The sequence below is a fragment of the Beta vulgaris genome, chromosome 2 (genome assembly GCF_026745355.1).
Source record: "Beta vulgaris subsp. vulgaris cultivar EL10 chromosome 2, EL10.2, whole genome shotgun sequence".
Classification (NCBI taxonomy): Eukaryota; Viridiplantae; Streptophyta; class Magnoliopsida; order Caryophyllales; family Amaranthaceae; genus Beta; species Beta vulgaris.
Window position 1 is genome coordinate 16,563,556 of NC_079203.1, and position 17,817 is coordinate 16,581,372.

General features: G+C 39.8%; 2 protein-coding genes across 2 annotated transcripts; both read left to right on the forward strand.

The window, feature by feature from the left end:
• The first annotated feature begins 14,135 nt into the window (after positions 1-14,135).
• LOC104887247 (protein C2-DOMAIN ABA-RELATED 1) lies at positions 14,136-15,442 on the forward strand. Its single transcript, XM_010671848.3, has 3 exons — positions 14,136-14,363; positions 14,498-14,593; positions 14,932-15,442. The coding sequence occupies exons 1-3, from the start codon at positions 14,244-14,246 to the stop codon at positions 15,220-15,222; spliced, it is 507 nt and encodes a 168-aa protein (XP_010670150.1). The 5' UTR covers positions 14,136-14,243; the 3' UTR covers positions 15,223-15,442.
• A 534-nt stretch (positions 15,443-15,976) lies between these two features.
• On the forward strand, positions 15,977-17,518 carry LOC104887355 (uncharacterized). Its single transcript, XM_010671972.1, has one exon. The coding sequence runs from the start codon at positions 15,977-15,979 to the stop codon at positions 17,516-17,518; it is 1,542 nt and encodes a 513-aa protein (XP_010670274.1).
• Positions 17,519-17,817: the final 299 nt, after the last annotated feature.

Sequence of the window (17,817 nt, forward strand, 5' to 3'; positions counted from 1 at the left end):
TGCATTATGGACATCCATCTGATGAATATCCCATTTCTTTACTGCTGCAATTGCCAGGAAAGTCCGTACTATGGTCATTTTTGCTACAGGAGCAAATGTTTCATTATAATCAATTCCTTCTACCTGATGATGCCCAAATATAACTAATCTAGCCTTCAACATCTGAAGGTTTCCTTTCTTATCATATTTCTCTGTATACACCTATTTGCTCCCCAAGGCCTTCTTGCCTGGAGGAAGAGGTTGCAATTCCCATGTGCCTTGATCCTCCAGAGCTTGTATCTCAGCTCCCATGGCTTCATGCCACCGTTCATGTTTCATAGCCTCTTTAAATGACTTGGGAGGGTGCCCTGCAGTTATAACTGCGAGAAATCTACGATGTTTATCAGAATAATTTTCACAACTAACATAATGTGAAATAGGATAGGGAGTACCTGAGGACGATGTTGAAACAGGTGCCTGAGTTGATGAAGTTTTCTTTTTCAGTACAGTATGAGTCACAAAATCTTGCAACTTTTTATTTGGAATTTTGCTTCGTTTCCTCTTCCCAACACCTCAACATTCTCCTCACTACACCCTACCTGCATGTGCGCCCCACTAGGAAGCTGTCCATAAGGCGCATGTGGGCCATCATCGAGACCCACTAGAACCTCCACAACCGGCGCCCCACCCCCCGAGTCACCACGACTGCCTTCAACCTGCAAGAGAACTTCAACAAGGGGGATAGACATCTCTTCCTCATAGCATTCCACCCTATGAGATACATCAGCCGACATCGGCAACGACCCAGACTCACCAAAGGGGTACTTATGTTCAATAAACTTCACATCCATGTAAACAAAGTATTTCTTGGTCTCTAAATCATATAGTTTTCATCCCTTTTGAGTATAAGAAAAACCAAGAAAGACACACCGTCTGCTCTTACTAGCAAATTTATCACCCCCATAAGAAATATTATAGGCATAACATAAACAACCGAAAATCTTTATATCTGTCATCGTAGGTGGCTTACCAAACAAACACTCATATGGGGTCTTATAATCAAGGACAACAGAGGGGGTTCGATTGATCAAATGGCAAACAGCTTGCACACAATCCCCCCAAAATTTCAAGGATAAATTAGCCTGGAACCTCAAAGCACGTGCAACATTTAAAATATGACCATGTTTTCTCTCCACTCTACCATTCTGTTGCGGGGTTTTAACACAAGAAGTCTAAAAAATAATTCCTTGTTGCAAAAAATAAGGCTTGAGGCAATTAAATTCAGTCCATCATCACTGCACACACATTTAATTTTCTGGTCAAATTGGTGATCAATCAAAACCACAAAATGCAAAAAGATAGTCTCAACTTTCAATTTATTATATAATAAATATGTCCAAACAGAATAGGAAAAATCATCAACTAATGTCAAAAAATATGAAGCACCACAGGTAGACTTAGTTCTATAGGGCCCCCATAAATCACAATGAATTAATTCAAAAATCCGACTAGCTCTACTATTGCTCTTAGGAAAACTAGTTCTAGGTTGAGGAGCACGAAAACAAACATCGCACCCATCTTTATTGCAATAACTAACACTAGAGGGACTCACACACGGTAAATGCCGCAAAACTTTCTCCGAAGGGTGACCTAAACGCTTATGCCAGATATCAATATATAGATGCCATGCCATCTACAACATTGATTTTCACCTTTGGAAAGCCCGGGAAAAAGAAAAGTCCATCTTCCCGCTCACCCGCTCCCATCAGCGTCCTCGTTCTACGGTCCTGTAAGACACATAATGTGTTAGTGAACTGAACGATACATTTGCAGAATCTAATAACTGCGGAATGGAAATCAAATTACAATCAAGATTAGGCACAAATAAAACATTATGGAGTGTAAGATTTCCAGGAAGAATTAAATCTCCCTCATGAGTAGCTTCTGCAGAACTACCATCTAGCAAACCCACCGGACATCTAGGAATTTTCCGTGTTGCACACAACTGCGAAAACTTTCCTATCACATGATGTGTAGAACCCGTATCAATAATCCATAAACACTCACCAGTCACACGATCCTTTGGCTTAGGCAAGTTCAGCAAATCCAAGAGAGTCTGCCACTGTTAAGTTGTGATGCCAGTAAGACCCGCGCTTACTGGATCACGTGGTTGGGAAGCCGAAGGGCGCCATGCGCTTGTCTTTACTGTCAAACCACCACCACCACCACCACCAGCCACGACTTTGTTGGTGCGTGCTGGTGGCGCACTCCTACTGCCACGTCCGCGGCCAGCCCTGCCTCCCTGATTCACCTCAGCTCCACGCCGGCCACGAGGGCGGTCCCCCCACCACACAGGGTACCCAAATAATTCAAAGCAGCCCGAAATATCATGTCCATCAAGGTGGCTATTTATGCTAAAATTTGTCTCTCACGACAGAATTAAAGTTTAGGACGATTTAACCAGATTATGAGTATGACAATGCAAGAAATGAATGCAATGGGGATCAAAGGGATGAACACACAAAGATGGTGACGCGGAAAACCCCAATCAAGGTGGGTAAAAACCGCGGGTGGATATGGATCCACCAATCTACTATTGGTGACTGTCGCTATAGATTAGTGACCATCGTTACAACTTATGCCCTCTTTTGCTCTAAGTACCAAAAAATGTCCAATGGTCTATTCGAATGATCTTCGTTTTTCTTTTGTACGTTCTTTGCCATATCTTTCTCCTTTGGCTTTTTCTAAATGAATGAACTATTAATTTCTTTGATAATTACAATATAGTAACCGGTCCTTTAATTGATTTTAGGAGATTATCTTAATCAAAGCTTTATCTTGCCGGAATTTGCTTTCCTTGTTCAAGTGAGTGATTCTCTCCAACGACTACATGAGCTAAATTGTCGCCGGATAAAACACCTTCATTTCTTGGACAATTGGTTACTAATCTTATTTTGACTTAGTCTTATCGCCTCTCCGTCGCGTCTTAGTGTCAAAGTCCATGCGTCATTATGTCAATGTCATCCTGCAAAAATCAGCCATAACAGTTTGCCCCCAATTGTCGAATCGGGGTAACACAAAAACCATGAGACAATTGTTAAAAAATCAAAGAATCAAGCAAAATATCTTCAATGTAATCAAGATACTTTAGCCAAAAAGTATAGAAAAAATCTTGCATGACAGGTATAGAAAATATCCTACGGAGATACTTAGCAAAAAAGAAAGGGGATCCATAAGGCAGCCCAAAGGTCTCAAATAAAAAGGTAGTTTTTTTTAAAGAGCCGTTAATTTCTAACCGTTGGCCCAAAATGATGATTGCCTTTGGAGATATAAATAACGTGGGCGGTTGAAAACTTCAATCCACCAAATCTTTCTTTCTTTAAAGCAAGATAATTTCCATAACTTCCATAATTCTCTCCGCCGGAAAACTGATCTCTAGTACCATGTAAACTTTTGCTTTCCGTCCATTAATCTCTTTATTTCGCACGTTTCCTTTCTTCCTCAATTGCATCCATGGCACCTAGTAGGCGTAGCATTAAGACGTTCGTAAAAAACCAGGAAAAATCGAGAGGTAAGGAGAGAATCGTAGAACAAAGAAGCGAAAATGAGGACGAACAATCAACCATGTCAGAGGAAGACATGATGATGTTTCTAGAGTTAGGAAATTTGCCCGACAACACGGTTATTAAAAACGCAGAGTCGGGCAAACCACCAAAGACATGCCCCACCACATGGGTGGTACTTTACGAATACCCTTTTAAAATAGGCCTGAGACTCCCTTTCACCCCCATAGCCAGAGACTTAATGCAGATCTACCAGATCAGCCCTGGGCAGATAATGCCCCAAGTCTGTCGAATTCTGAGCATCGTTGACAGAGTGACGGCGTCGTGGGATGAAGCCTTTACTCTTCACGACCTCTTGCTCTACTATGAAATTAGGGTTAAGGCTAAAAATAGGATAACCCTATATGCAAAAGCCAGACTAGAGCCTTTGGTGGGGGAGTCCAATCAAACGACAGAGGTTGGAAGAACAGATATGTGTTCGTGAAGAAATCATCTCTAGGGGAAGCTGGAATACAGATTGTTTTCTTAATTTCAATTACTGTTTCCTTTGCGTCGTGTCGTTAACACTACTCTTACATCGTTTCTTCTGCAGATCTAAACTCAAACTTACTAACGCATCGCGACGAATCTCAGAGTCTCTGCGACATGTTTCTAGAAGTATCAGAGGAAGACAGACAATTTAGACGAGTCCTATTCGCTACCCAAGACAGCTGTTCATCTATGGCATCTGGTAAGTTTGCATTTTCTCTCTGTTTTAGGTTATAATGTCGTCAGAAAAAATTTCTTTATTGACTAAACGTTTATTGACAGGTTCATCACAATCGCGTCCCAGGGGAAGTATGGATAGTCAAGCATTGACTGAAATGCTGCGTAAACGCAAGAGGGAATCCTCTACTGAAACTGTCAGATTCTCCACCAAAGGTGGAGGAGAACGCTCCGTCCTGCGCAGGTTTTATTGCGTCGGATGTGCCACCCGACCCAGAGACCGAGAAAGAGGTCCCAGCCGTCGTACCGTCAGCTGCCGCGTTGCCGAAAAAGGAAACTAGCAAGATCTCTGACGCTTAGTCTTTAATCATTTTACTTTGTGTTCTTTTGCTTTCATCTTTTTATGATTTTACTAAACTTTGTTTCAGGTCACTCACAGTGACTTTTTCTATTGTACTTTTGGGTCACCTATGGGGGTGGCCATAACTTTGACAACTATATGTTTTAAGTATTTAAATTTATGTTTTTCGCTTGTGTGACATGCGTGTGTTTCTGTCATTATTCTGACGTTTCTAGGGCATAACCTGGCGCTTAGTCAGCCTTCACTGGTCGTTCAGACGAAACATTTGGGCTTAGAAACTTAGATTACATATGAGAAACACATAGATACTTACATATGATCATTAGGAAAATAGATGGAACATTGCAGACAATTGTGGCTTTAAATGGCAATGCCTCTGTCGTAACATTTGGCTGGAGCAGGAAAAAATCGAAAGACTTTGAATAGTGACAATCGTCACCTCTTGTTTTACTGTGCAATAAGATGTAAGTCTACTCATCGCGTCGTAAAGACCGTCGCAACGTTATTGGAACAAATGGGAATGACTTTCCTGAAAGACAACAAAACACAATGAGAGAACACTAAGGTCGCTAACTATTAGTGACGTAGACATGATGGCAGTATCATTTACTTTTTTCACAATATGGAGAAAACAAAACGAATTACTTTACTTAAAAAAAGTATCGTTTGAGATGTGTGGCGTTCCAACTATGTGGCACGAAGCTTTCGTCACGTCGAACCAATTCGTAGGCTCCATTGCCTACTACCTTACTAATTTGGTACGGTCCTTCCCATTTAGGCCCTAGCTTACCAGCGTTAGCTTCTTGTGTGTTTTGAAATACTTTCCTTAGGACCCAATCACCTTCAACAAAGGATTTGGCTTGAACATTTTTGTTGAAACTCCTTGCGACTATTTGCTGCTGAGCCGCCATACGTACCAATGCTGCATCGCATAACTCCTCAATCGTATCCAAGTCGTTGACAAGCTCGTTGCAATTCTGCTGCTCCGTCGTTAGACCATATCTCGCAGTCGGGACGTTCACTTCAGAAGGCAGGACAGCTTCACACCCATATACTAATGAGAACGGTGTTTGTCGTGTCGCAGTGCGCGGTGTCGTGCGATTATCCCATAAGATGGAAGGCAACGCCTCTGCCCATTTACGCTTCTTGGCTATAAGTCGTTTCTTCAAGGTGTCAATGACCGTCTTATTACTAGACTCAGCCTATCCGTTGGCTTGCGGATATCTTGGTGTTGACGTTAACAACGTTATGTTCCATTCATCACATAAATGCCTTGTATTGTTGCTAGTAAACTGCGACCCATCGTCGCATATTATTTCGGACGGAACACCAAACCTGCAAATTATGTTAATATATATAAAAGAAATCACTTCCTTGTCACGTACCTGTTGAAAAGAACCTGCTTCCATCCACTTAGAAAAGTAATCAATTAGTGCCAACATAAAGACCTTTTGACCTAGGGCTGGAGGTAACTTGCCAACTACATCCATGCCCCATTTCATGAAAGGCCAATGTGTTAAAGTAGGATGCAAAATCTCAAAGGTTTATGCGTCATACCTGCGTGTCGTTGACAGCTATCGCACTTGGGAATACCTTATCGCGTCTTTCTTCATTGTGGGCCAATAGTACCCATGCGTAATGCTCTGTTGGACAAGCTACGCCCTCCCGAATGATTTCCACATGTTCCTTCATGCAGGTCTTCTAAGACTTGCCCCCCACTAATCTTTTTCCCAACAACACAAGTAGGGCCCTGCGGCAGATTTTTTGAACAACACTCCTTGAATGAGCACGTATCGTGACGCTTACCGAATTCTGCGCGCCTCTGCTTTGTCTGCTGGAAGTACATCGTAAGATATTCATAAAACGGTTTTGTCCAACTGACACTTACCTCCTTAACACTGGGGTCGCTCGTTGCTGCAACGTTGCTTGCATCACTAACGACATCTTGGTCGTCTTGAAGACGTTCACTCGTTGTCGCGACGATTTCTCCATTACTCCTGACGACTGCAGGGTTTGCTAGATGGACTATAGGGACGAAAGTGAATGAAATGTCACTCAAGGAGGATCCGAGGTTGGCCAACACATCTTCTTGCGTATTCTGGTCTCTTGGTATCTGCAAAATGTCAAACGGGTTAAATACTCTACTCTTACGCTGAGCTATTTCTAAGTACATTGCCATTTTAGAATCTTTTGCTGCGAATTCTCCCTTGACTTGGCTAACTATCAACATTGAGTTGCTGAAGACTTTTAACGCCTTTCGCTCCCATGTCTTCTGCTAACGTCATTCCTGCTATATGTGCTTCGTACTCGGCTTCGTTGTTCGTCGCTCTAAATTCGCAGCAAATGGCTCGTACTACCTTGCCCCCTTGTGGCGACTTTAGCACAACACCTAGACCTGCACCACAAAAATTAGAAGATCCATCAACAAATAATACCCAAGGTTCGTGGTCTACATGGTTAATCTGCGCGACTTCGTCATTTACGAGCCTTTCTAGCTCTGGGATAAAGTCCGCCACAAAATCTGCCAAGGCTTACGATTTAATGGCTATTCTGGGACAAAACTGAATGTCGTACGCACTAAGCGCTATTGCCCACTGACTCATGCGTCCTGTCAATTCGGGACGTTGCAAGACAGACTTAACAGGATAGTTAGTCATAATTATAACAGTATGTGTGTCAAAATAGTGCCTAAGTTTTTTAACAACAACTACTATAGCCAAAATGAGTTTTTCCAATGAAGAATACCTGGTCTCCGCGTCTAGCAGAGACTTACTGACGTAATATATTGGGAGTTGCTGACTTTCTGCTTCTCGCGTCAGGACAACACTCACGGACACGCCGCTCACAGCGAGATAAAGCTGCAGCGTCTCTCCATCGTTAGTTTTTGACAGCAGTGGTGGTGACGCTAGGTATTTTTTGAGTTCTTGCAGTGCGTCTTCATGTTGCTGCGACCAATCGAAGCCTTTATTCTTCCTCAGGACGTCATAGAATAAGTGACATCTTTCGGACGACCGGGATATGAAGCGATTTAGCGCGGCTACACGACCGGTCAATTTCTACACCTCTTTGACGTTCCTTGGGGACTGAATATTGATGAGGGCCCTTATTTGATCCGGGCTTGCCTCGATCCCTCGTTGTGTTACGACGTACCCTATGAACCTTCCTGCAGACACTCCAAAAGTAAACTTAGTGGAATTTAACTTCATGCCATACCTTCATAGGACGTCGAAAGCTTCTGTCAAATGTTGGACATGGTCGCTTGCTTGTTTGGATTTGACGAGCATATCGTCTATGTATACCTCCATGGTGTTGCCCAATTGGTCTTTGAACATCTGGTTGACCAGTCGTTGGTAGGCGGCACCTGTATTTTTCAAACCAAAAGGCATAACCTTATAACAATATATAACTTTGTCAGTGACGAACGTTGTCTTTTCCTGATCGTCCGAATGCATTAATATTTAATTGTACCCAGAATATGCGTCCATGAATGTCAAGAGCTCGTGGCTTGCCGTCGCGTCAACCATCGCGTCAATATAAGGGAGAGGGAACGAATATTTGGGACACGCTTTGTTCAAGTCTGTGAAGTCTATGCAAACTCTCTACTTCCCGTTCTTCTTGACCATGACCACGACATTGGCTAATCAGTCTAGGTATTATTTACTTCGCGAATTTTCCCAGTGTCAATCAGCTTTTAGACTTCGTCATTGATGATTTGGTTCCTCTCAGGCGCGAATTTATGTCTTTTTTGCTTTTCTGGCTTGTGACCGGGATCGACGTTGAGTTTATGCGTTATGACGTCAGGACTGATTCCTGTCATATCCTCATGGGACCAAGCAAAACAATCTTGATTAGCCTTCACAAAATCAATTAACTGAGCTCATATGTCTGGCAACAGCGTTGCTCCTATTCGAACGACATGATCGGGGATGGACGGATCGAGCATCACTTCATCCGCGTCCTGCTCACTGGGCGCGTCGGGCGCTGATCCATCCTTTAATTGTTAGATGGCTGCCTTTGGAGGCTTGAGCGACGAGCTATAACATTCTCTCGTGGATTTCTGCTCGCCCTTTATTTCTTGGACGCCCCACTTGGTTGGGAACTTCAGCGTCTGATGATAAGTTGACGGGACGACCTTCATGTTGTGTATCCATGGGGTGCTGAGAATGACGTTATATGCAGACGGGTAATCCACGACGTTTAATCTGGTCGGTAGGTTGATGCCTTTGGCTAACGTTGGCAACGTGACCTCTCCGACAGTGTGTTGGGCTTCTCCGCTGAAACCAACTACAACAATAGATTTTTTAGTAATATCTTTATCACACAATCCCATACCTTCGAGAGCGCTTTTGAATATGATATTAGATGAGCTGCCCCCATCGACCAATACTCGCTTCAATAGGCAGTTAATGACAGTCAAGGATATGACTAGTCCATCATGGTGCTCCACGTCGCATACGTCATCGTCGTCGAATGTAATTGCCATTGCTTCCAGTTTGCGTTCTTTTGCTGACCTGCTAGATTTAAAAACGGCGGACGAGGGGGTGCCCTCTCTTGCTAGCCTTTTGGCTGCGAAGTACGTTAGTCCACATACATCAGATCCACCTGAGATAACATTAATTACCTTTACGTGCGTTGGTGACGCAAGCGGGACGGACTGCACAGGATTCCTCTCGAAGGACGCTTTGCCTTTCTCGCGTAGGAGATCTTTGAGATGCCCCTTATTGAGCATGAACGCAACCTCGCGTCGCAACGCAATGCATTCCTCTGTCTTATGGCCGTGATCATGATGGATGTGACACCACTTTGTCTGATCTTTTTGCACCTCTGGTTGGTCACTCTTCCTTGGCCAACGGACGGGTGCTCCGATCTTGTTTAAGGCATTTACGACGCCTCCAACATCGACGGAGAATCCATAGGAGTCGAGATCTGGGAAGGCTGGTGATTCCGTCCTTGCGTCATTACCTGCATTATCGACAACGTCTGTAACATTGTTTACCTGATTTGAGCGACTATATGGATGGTTTCGCCAATTATTCTTCTTGGGGACGAAAGCCTTCCGGTCGTTGGGATTTTCTGGTGCACGACGCATTGATATGGTATTGAGGATGACATCATCTTCTTCCAGCCTCATCTAAGCTAACGCTCGTGATTTGACTTCCTCGAACGTTTGACATGGATACTTCGTCAGACGGTTGTAGAGTTCTGATCGCAGAATTAGACCTTTCCTGAAACATTCAATAGCAGTCTTAGTATCAAGATCTTTAATGCTAATCATTTCTTTATTAAAGCGATTATAATAATCGCGAATAGATTCTTTAGGTCCTTGGACGTCGCCATATAGGTCGCTCGTCTGCTTTTCTAGGCTGCGACTGCCTTCAAACTTCTCATAAAACTTGTTGACTAGAGTGGAAAATTACCGATGCTTCCTGGCTTAAGGGATCCGAGCCATTTGAGGGCAAGACCGGTGAGCGTGGCTCCGAATGACTTGCACTTGCAGGCCTCCACCAAATACCAAGGAATTGACGCTTGCCACATCCGCTGCTTGTATTGGGCGACATGCTCCCCTGGATAAGTCGACCCATCATAATTGGCAACCATGACGAGCAGATTGAGCTTCTTGGGGAGCACGACCCTCGAGATTCTCTCTACGAACGGTGACTCCGCATAGCCATCAGGATGCTCCACGATGCTTGGCCATAGGATTTGCTTCTCCTTCGCCAGGGTCATTCTCTTCGTTATTCAAGGGCTCTTCATTCTCGAGCTCTTCGCCATCTTCGGATTCGGCATTATCTGAGTCAGAAAGATCCCGCATAAGGCGGATGTCCTTCATATTGGCACAACGTCGGACCTTTGAAGCTTTGGACGACGCTAACTCTTCTTGCAATTTTTCAATCCTTTCCTGCGATGATGAGAAGTCAGTAGCTAACCGCTTATTAGCTTGCTTCATTTCGAGCATCTCTGCTTCCATTTGATCATATTGCCTCTGCATTTCGTCGAGATTTGGTGTTTCTCCCATTTGATGGATTTTGAACAGTAGTTGATCTGGTTATGTCCCACGGTGGGCGCCAAATTGTTTATGCTAAAATTTGTCTCTCACGACAGAATCAAAGTTTGGGACGATTTAACCAGATTATGAGTATGACAATGCAAGGAATGAATGCAATGGGGATCAAAGGGATGAACACACAAAGATGGTGACGCGGAAAACCCCAATAAAGGTGGGTAAAAACCGCGGTTGGATATGGATCCACCAATCTACTATTGGTGACTGTCGCTACAGATTAGTGACCATCGTTACAACTTATGCTCTCGTTTGCTCTAAGTACCAAAAAATGTCTAGTGGTCTATTATAATGATCTTCATTTTTCTTCTGTACATTCTTTCCCATATCTTTCTCCTTTGGCTTTTTCTAAATGAATGCACTATTAATTTCTTTGATCATTACAATAGTAACCGCTCCTTGATTTTAGGAGATTATCTTAATCAAAGCTTTAACTTGTCGGAATTTGCTTTCCTTCTTCAAGTGAGTGATTCACTCCAACCGCTACATGAGCTGAATTGTTGCTGGTTAAAACACCTTCCTTTCTTGGACAATTGGTTACTAATCTTATTTTGACTTAGTCTTCTCGCCTCTCCGTCGCGTCTTAGTGTCAAAGTCCTTGCGTCATTATGTCAATGTCATACTGCAAAAACCAGCCATAACAGTGGCAGTGAGGGAAAATCATAGATTGAGGAGAAGATCGTGTTTTGGGGTGAGTTTTAACCTTAAAAGCCAAGGATTCACCCGACAAAGGCAAGGAAGAGGCGTGGGTGCCCCGTAAACGCTCTTCTTGAGCAATAATTTGATAGGCGCGAGCCACCGTGGGAAAAGATGCCTGCGCGAGAAGATGAGAGCCATAGGGCCCATAACAATCAGCAAGGCCAATAAAGAAACGATGCAAACGATCGTCAAAACATTGTTGTTCGAGAAAGCGAATGACTTCACATTGCGCGCCACCCTTAGAGCAAGTTGGCGCCACCTCCTAGAGGACAATTCGTCCCATAGTGGATTCAAACGGCCAAAATAATCGACCAAAGGTTCCGTCTTTTGCTGCTTGCAATCACTGATCTGAGATTTGAGTTGGCAAATTCTAGTGCCATTAGAAACGCAATAACGTTCCTTCAGATGAGACCACAATTCATGAGCAGTGTCATAGAACGAAACTAAATTGCGGATGTTCGGAGAGATCGTATTTAAGAGCCACAAAACAAGCGTCGAATGTACCGTGCTCTAGTTTGCCAATTTTTCTGGCGTAGTAGGCTTGGGTATAGTACCATCCAAGAAGCCAAGTTTACGTTTTGCATTCAAAGACATGCGAATCGCGCGTGCCCATTCATCAAAATAGTCATCTTTCAATGAAATCGGAGTGATTAAGTTGCCTGGATTATCATTAGAGCCTAGAAAGTAGGCTGGGTCAGGTTTAGAGACGGTGGTTTTGGAATTTTCAGTCATTATGACTCCCCTAACACCACGAGAGTAGGTGCGAAGAGGAGAAGCTATGATGAAGAATCTAAGAAATCCGAATCTGAAAGACATGAATCAAGGTAGCAAGGTCGAGGCTTGAAAAAAAATTCAAGGCTTTGGTTCGGTTTTTTCAAGTTTGTGTGGAGAGGAATTTTCAATCTTAGGCTCTTGATACCATGTTAAGATAGGTTAAATTCTCGTCCTCCTTCGCATTCATTAATCACATATATTTATACATCCTGAGTCTAGAATCCTATTAGGAATAACAAACCTATTTCTAATATCTATCTTAAATAGAGTCCATATTTATCCTAAACAGAGTCCTAACAAAATCACCCCTATAAAAATAATTCCACAATTTTTGTAAATAGCTAACATTTTTATGGCTCCATTGACATGTGATGCTCTAATGAAAAAGGAAAGATATGTGACGTCATTCCTACATGAGCCGTCTAACAGTGATTCGACTTGAGACATGAGTCAAATCCAAAATGACCGGACCGATCCGAACCCAACTGAATCAGACATACTCAAATTTGACCCGACTTGAAATGACTCGACTTGAATAAATTTGAACTATAACGTCAACTATAATTCCCCACTATATAGTGAACCAAACTTTAATTTTTTAGGTTGTCTTAATACTGCATGTATTATTTGCTTTAATATTATTTTTTTTTATTTTTTTTATTATTTGCTACTATTTTATTTTGTTTAGTAATATACTTAATTCATAACATTGTCTTAGCCTAAAACAAAACATATTATAATCCGCCTGCCAAAGCAGATTCGATCCAAAATTAAGAAGACTCGAAAAAGGCACAACCAGACCCAGCTCCTATCCTACCCGAATAACCCTTTTGCTACCTCATACCTATGATTAGCCATCTATGCACGCAACACATGTGTCGATTGTTTCGATATGTTCTTAAATTTAATCTAAATATAATTTTGAAAGTGTAATTTATAATCGTAATAGTATAAACTTATGTAATTTATAAAGTGTTTAGAAATTGTGATGAACATTTAGATGTAAAGTCTTATAGTCACATTAAATTAATAAAAGCTTTTTTATTTTATTTAGTAATCATTTTTCTTATTATTTCAAGTTATTTTGTTAATGCTTATTTAGTTTATTATTGGAATTTTAAGGAGACACCAATACAAACTATGATCCCATCTTTAAGTAGTAAATGATATAATTGTAGAAAATTCTAATATTCAATAATATATTTAGCTAAGGACAAAAAAAATCTTTTTATAGTGTAACACTATAGCTCCCCTTGGTTTATACTTCCTATGTACTTTTTCTATTGCAATAATTGGATTTTTACACTATTCATTTACCATCCCTTTACTATCTATTATGATTTTTAAATAAAGATAAATATGCTCATGTGGGGTCTTGCTAGATTCTTCTCGATATATTTTTAAAATATTATGTAATTTTAAAAAATAATTAAGAATATTAAGAGTTAAAGTTGTGCATTGTCAATCGTGAAAACTCAAAAACGGAAGAAGTAAATAGAGTATGCGCACATGTGCGATAAGGTGACACAAGGTGTGTAAAAAGTTTTTATCCAATTTGCTGTATCCAATTTATTCAAAGCAAGGATTTCAGTTGTGACATAAAATGATATTAATATTAATATTTTCAGAACTTTGGTTTTAGATTTATCAAAATATACATCTGAATCATTTAAAAAAACAAGAGGTTGAACAGCTTGGCAAATTGTGGTCCTTATCTTTCTGTTGCTTTGTGCCTTTGAATTTAATAATCCTCAAGCTGATCACCCAAAACATTCCCGTCAAGTACGATGTATACTTTTGAAAATAAATGTTAGTCACTTTTTTAGACTTGTAATACCATTATCAGTATTCTCCCTTCTCCAACTTAATGAACAAGACTTTTTGGTCTCTATTGGAGTGCTAGAGAATTGGTCAGTCCTTTTTTTTTTACGTGACAAACTTTTCCAGTTTTTCTCCTTAGTTCCGCCCTACATATAAAACGGCTCCTCTCTTTTCTCTTCATAACTCATGTACTTCCCCAACCTTTGAAACCAACTCAAAGTCTTCTCTTTATCTATATCTTCCTCTCATCACATACAGCAGCACATAACAGCAAATAGAAATGGTGAACATAAGCAACGCAATGGGCGCGCTTCGCATTCGAATCAAACGTGGTATAGATCTCGCCATTCGTGATGCTACGAGCAGCGATCCCTATGTCATCGTTCTTCTTGATCAACAGGTTCCTCTTCTTCTCCTTATCATCATTTGATTTATGATACATTGATGCTTATTATTTATTATGAACATATTGAGGTATTAATATCTCAACATAGTATTAAAACTTATGTTGTGTTTATGTTATTGTGGTTTCAGAAACTCAAGACTCGTACCATCAAGAAATCTCTTAATCCAGTATGGGATGAAGACCTCACTCTTTGTGTTACTAATCCAAATGAACCACTTAAACTTGTAAGTATGCTGAACTTACTTTTTATATATAGTTATTATATATGCTAACATCTGGTTAGACATGCAAATTAAATTTATTTTTCATGAAAAACTTATTTCAAGAAATAACTCAATTATGAAACATGGTTCCAAAGTCATCATGAAATTACTTTCCACTAGAGACACTTGGGGGAGTGCGACATCCTAATTATAACATACCCGCAAGTTAATATTATGATATAATGGATTATCTCCTTATATATATGAGACTCGGTTCGAGTCCCATACTTAGCTTCTACCTAATGATTGCAGTTGCACCTAATATAAACTGACTATTGCTCATCTCCTTCTAAATGCAGTTTGTTTATGACTATGATATATTCTCGCCGGACGATCGAATGGGAGAGGCAGAGATTGATTTGAGGCCGTTCTTAGAGGTAGTTAAGTGGAATCTTAAAGGCGTTTCTAATGGAACCATTGTCACACAAGTCAAACCAAACAGGCATAACTGCATCGCGGAGGACAGCCCCATAGTCTTCAGTGATGGTAAAGTCACACAGAACATATTCCTCCGACTACGCAATGTTGAGAGTGGTGAAATTGAACTTCAATTGAATTGGATTGATCTGCCTACTTCTAGAGTTGCGTAATTCTTGTCGCCGTGTATAGTGGTCTTCTAGTACATAACTATGTTCTCGTGTAATGTGGTATTTGAATTTTGTAGATCTCATGTATAAAAACATTACTTCATTCTTTAATTTGTTTTTCAATGAAAGACAAATTATAGTCTTCTCTCAAGCGAAATTGTACACTAATTGATGTACGCACTTTTGGTAAATGAGAAAAGTTGTTATTTAACAACGTTTAATATCCGGCAAAGTCATAGAGTATACCAAATTTATAAAACAATACTTTGTAGTTGATTTAATTATGTATATTGAACCTTAATTTGATGATAAACTCACAATGGTTAAATTAAAGAGTGTGTATTGGGTATAATATGTTACACTGTAACTTGTTGTGTAATATGCATAATGACTTAGACTCTAACAAGGATAGTATGAAGAATAACTCTTGTAAATAGTAGTTAGTTAATGCTTCCTATAGTTAGTTTTCTACTGTAGTAAAAATAACAAACTCAGTTAGTTGTTATAACTAACTTTCTTTGCTGTTGTCTGTAAGCTACTATAAGTAGCATTCTTCTCCCTCTTTTCTGGTTATGTTAATACAATCTAATAGAGACTTTCTCTCTCTACATTGCTTCTTTTTGCATCACTTCATCTCTATAATAATTCTCATGGTATCAGAGCAGCATACTTAATTCTTGCTGAAAATCTATCAATTTCATTCTATGATCTTTGTTTCTTGATAAGTATTTTTGAGATATACTGGTAATATGTAAAAATGTTGGAAGTCAGTACAAATGGAGGCGATAAAGAAGATCAGAATGCTGAAAACTCGAATTCATTTTCTGGAAGCATCTTCAATGTAAGTGCATCCTATAATGATCCTTTCTTCATCTCAAATTCTGATCAAACTATGAGCAAATTAGTTGTTGTTAATCTGAATGGCAACAATTACATTAGTTGGAAACGTAACATTCGTAGAGCATTAATAGCTAAGAATAAAATAGGTTTTGTTGAAGGAAGTATTGCAAAACCTGAGGAAAATGATAAGAACTATAATCAATGGATGTGTTGTGATTACTTGATAATATGCTGGTTGATGAATTCTATGAATGAAGATATAGGAGAGAATTTTACCTTTGTGGAAAGTTCTGCACAACTATGGAATGAAATTGCAGAATGTTATGGTCAGTCTAATGGACCGCAAATTTATCAATTAACACGTGAATTGGATAATTTGCGTCAAGAAAATCAGTCTATCATGGTTTATTATGGCAAATTGAAGAAATGTTGGGATGAATTACAAAATCTGAGAAGTATGCCATCATGTACCTGTGGAATATTGTCTAGATGCAGTTGTAATTTCTTGAAAAGACTTTCTGAATTTGAATCTGAAGAAAAATTGATGCAGTTCTTATTAGGCCTCAATAGTGGGTTTGATAATGCTATTAGTAACATCTTAGCTATGGATCCACTACCACCTATTAGCAGAGCTTATTACTTAGCTCAGCAAGTTGAGAAGCAAAAAGAAGTTAGTGGTTTAAACCATAGAAATGAAGTTAGTGCTCTTCTTGCACATAAACAACCATTTCATGCTAAAATTCCTTACAAGAAAGACTGGAGGAAAGAAAAGACTGATAGAGTGTGTGAGTATTGCAAGAAACAAGGACATACCAAATATACTTGTTTCAAACTCAATGGTTTTCCTGATTGGTTCAATAAAAAGTATGGAAACAATAGCTCCTATGGAGGTAATTCTTATGGAAGTTCCTCAAAGCTTGTTGCTAATGTTGCTGTTGAAGATTATGGTCTGGAAAATGATCCTCTGGAGTTCAATATGGCTGGGCCAGCAAATTACACCAATGATAATGCTGCTGGTGATAAAAATGGAAGTATATACCCTGTAATGTTTCAGAATATTATGCAAGAAGTTATGAAAGTCATGAAAGGGAAGCAAGGTTCTGGTGAATCTTCTCAAACTGAACATTCATTTGCCAACTGTGCAGGTAAAACTTCTTCTGTTTTACATTGTAATACATGGATCATTGATTCTAGGGCCACAGATCACATGATTTTTGATGATCAAATGCTGATTAACAAGAGAAAATTGGTTAAAATGATTGAAGTTGGTTTGCCTGATGGAAGTAAAAATCATGTTTCTGTAATTGGAGATGTTATGATTACTGTTGATTTGATGCTTAGAGATGTATTATTTGTGCCTTGCTTTCAGCATAACTTGATTTCCATTGGTAAATTGGCTTTGGATTCTAGTATTGAAGTAGTATTCAAACACAATATTTTCCCCTTCTATTCTAGATAAAACTCCCCTTAAACATAATTAAACATGCTTAAATTCATAAGTTAAATCAATTTCATAGTTTATAACATGCTAGTATCATTTTTCAATCTTCAACACCCTAAAAATCTATGCTTTGATAATTAAAATTCCAATTTAAACATAACAATCAAATCTGAATTTTTATTCTTTCAATACATAATTTATATAATGATAGATTCATCATTAAAACAGTAAATTAAAGCTTCTAATCATAATTAGTATTAAAACAAAACATAAAAACATAATCTTTAATCAAAACTTGAGGAAGTAGAAAAGTAGTA

What these genes read in the sequence shown, in the direction of transcription:
- LOC104887247 (XM_010671848.3), top strand. Translation starts at nt 14,244, where the DNA reads ATGGTGAACATAAGCAACGCAATGGGCGCGCTTCGCATTCGAATCAAA. An exon ending in TCGTTCTTCTTGATCAACAG is followed by an intron (nt 14,364 to 14,497) that starts GTTCCTCTTCTT and finishes TTGTGGTTTCAG; the next exon opens with AAACTCAAGACTCGTACCAT. An exon ending in CAAATGAACCACTTAAACTT is followed by an intron (nt 14,594 to 14,931) that starts GTAAGTATGCTG and finishes TTCTAAATGCAG; the next exon opens with TTTGTTTATGACTATGATAT.
- LOC104887355 (XM_010671972.1), top strand. Translation starts at nt 15,977, where the DNA reads ATGTTGGAAGTCAGTACAAATGGAGGCGATAAAGAAGATCAGAATGCT.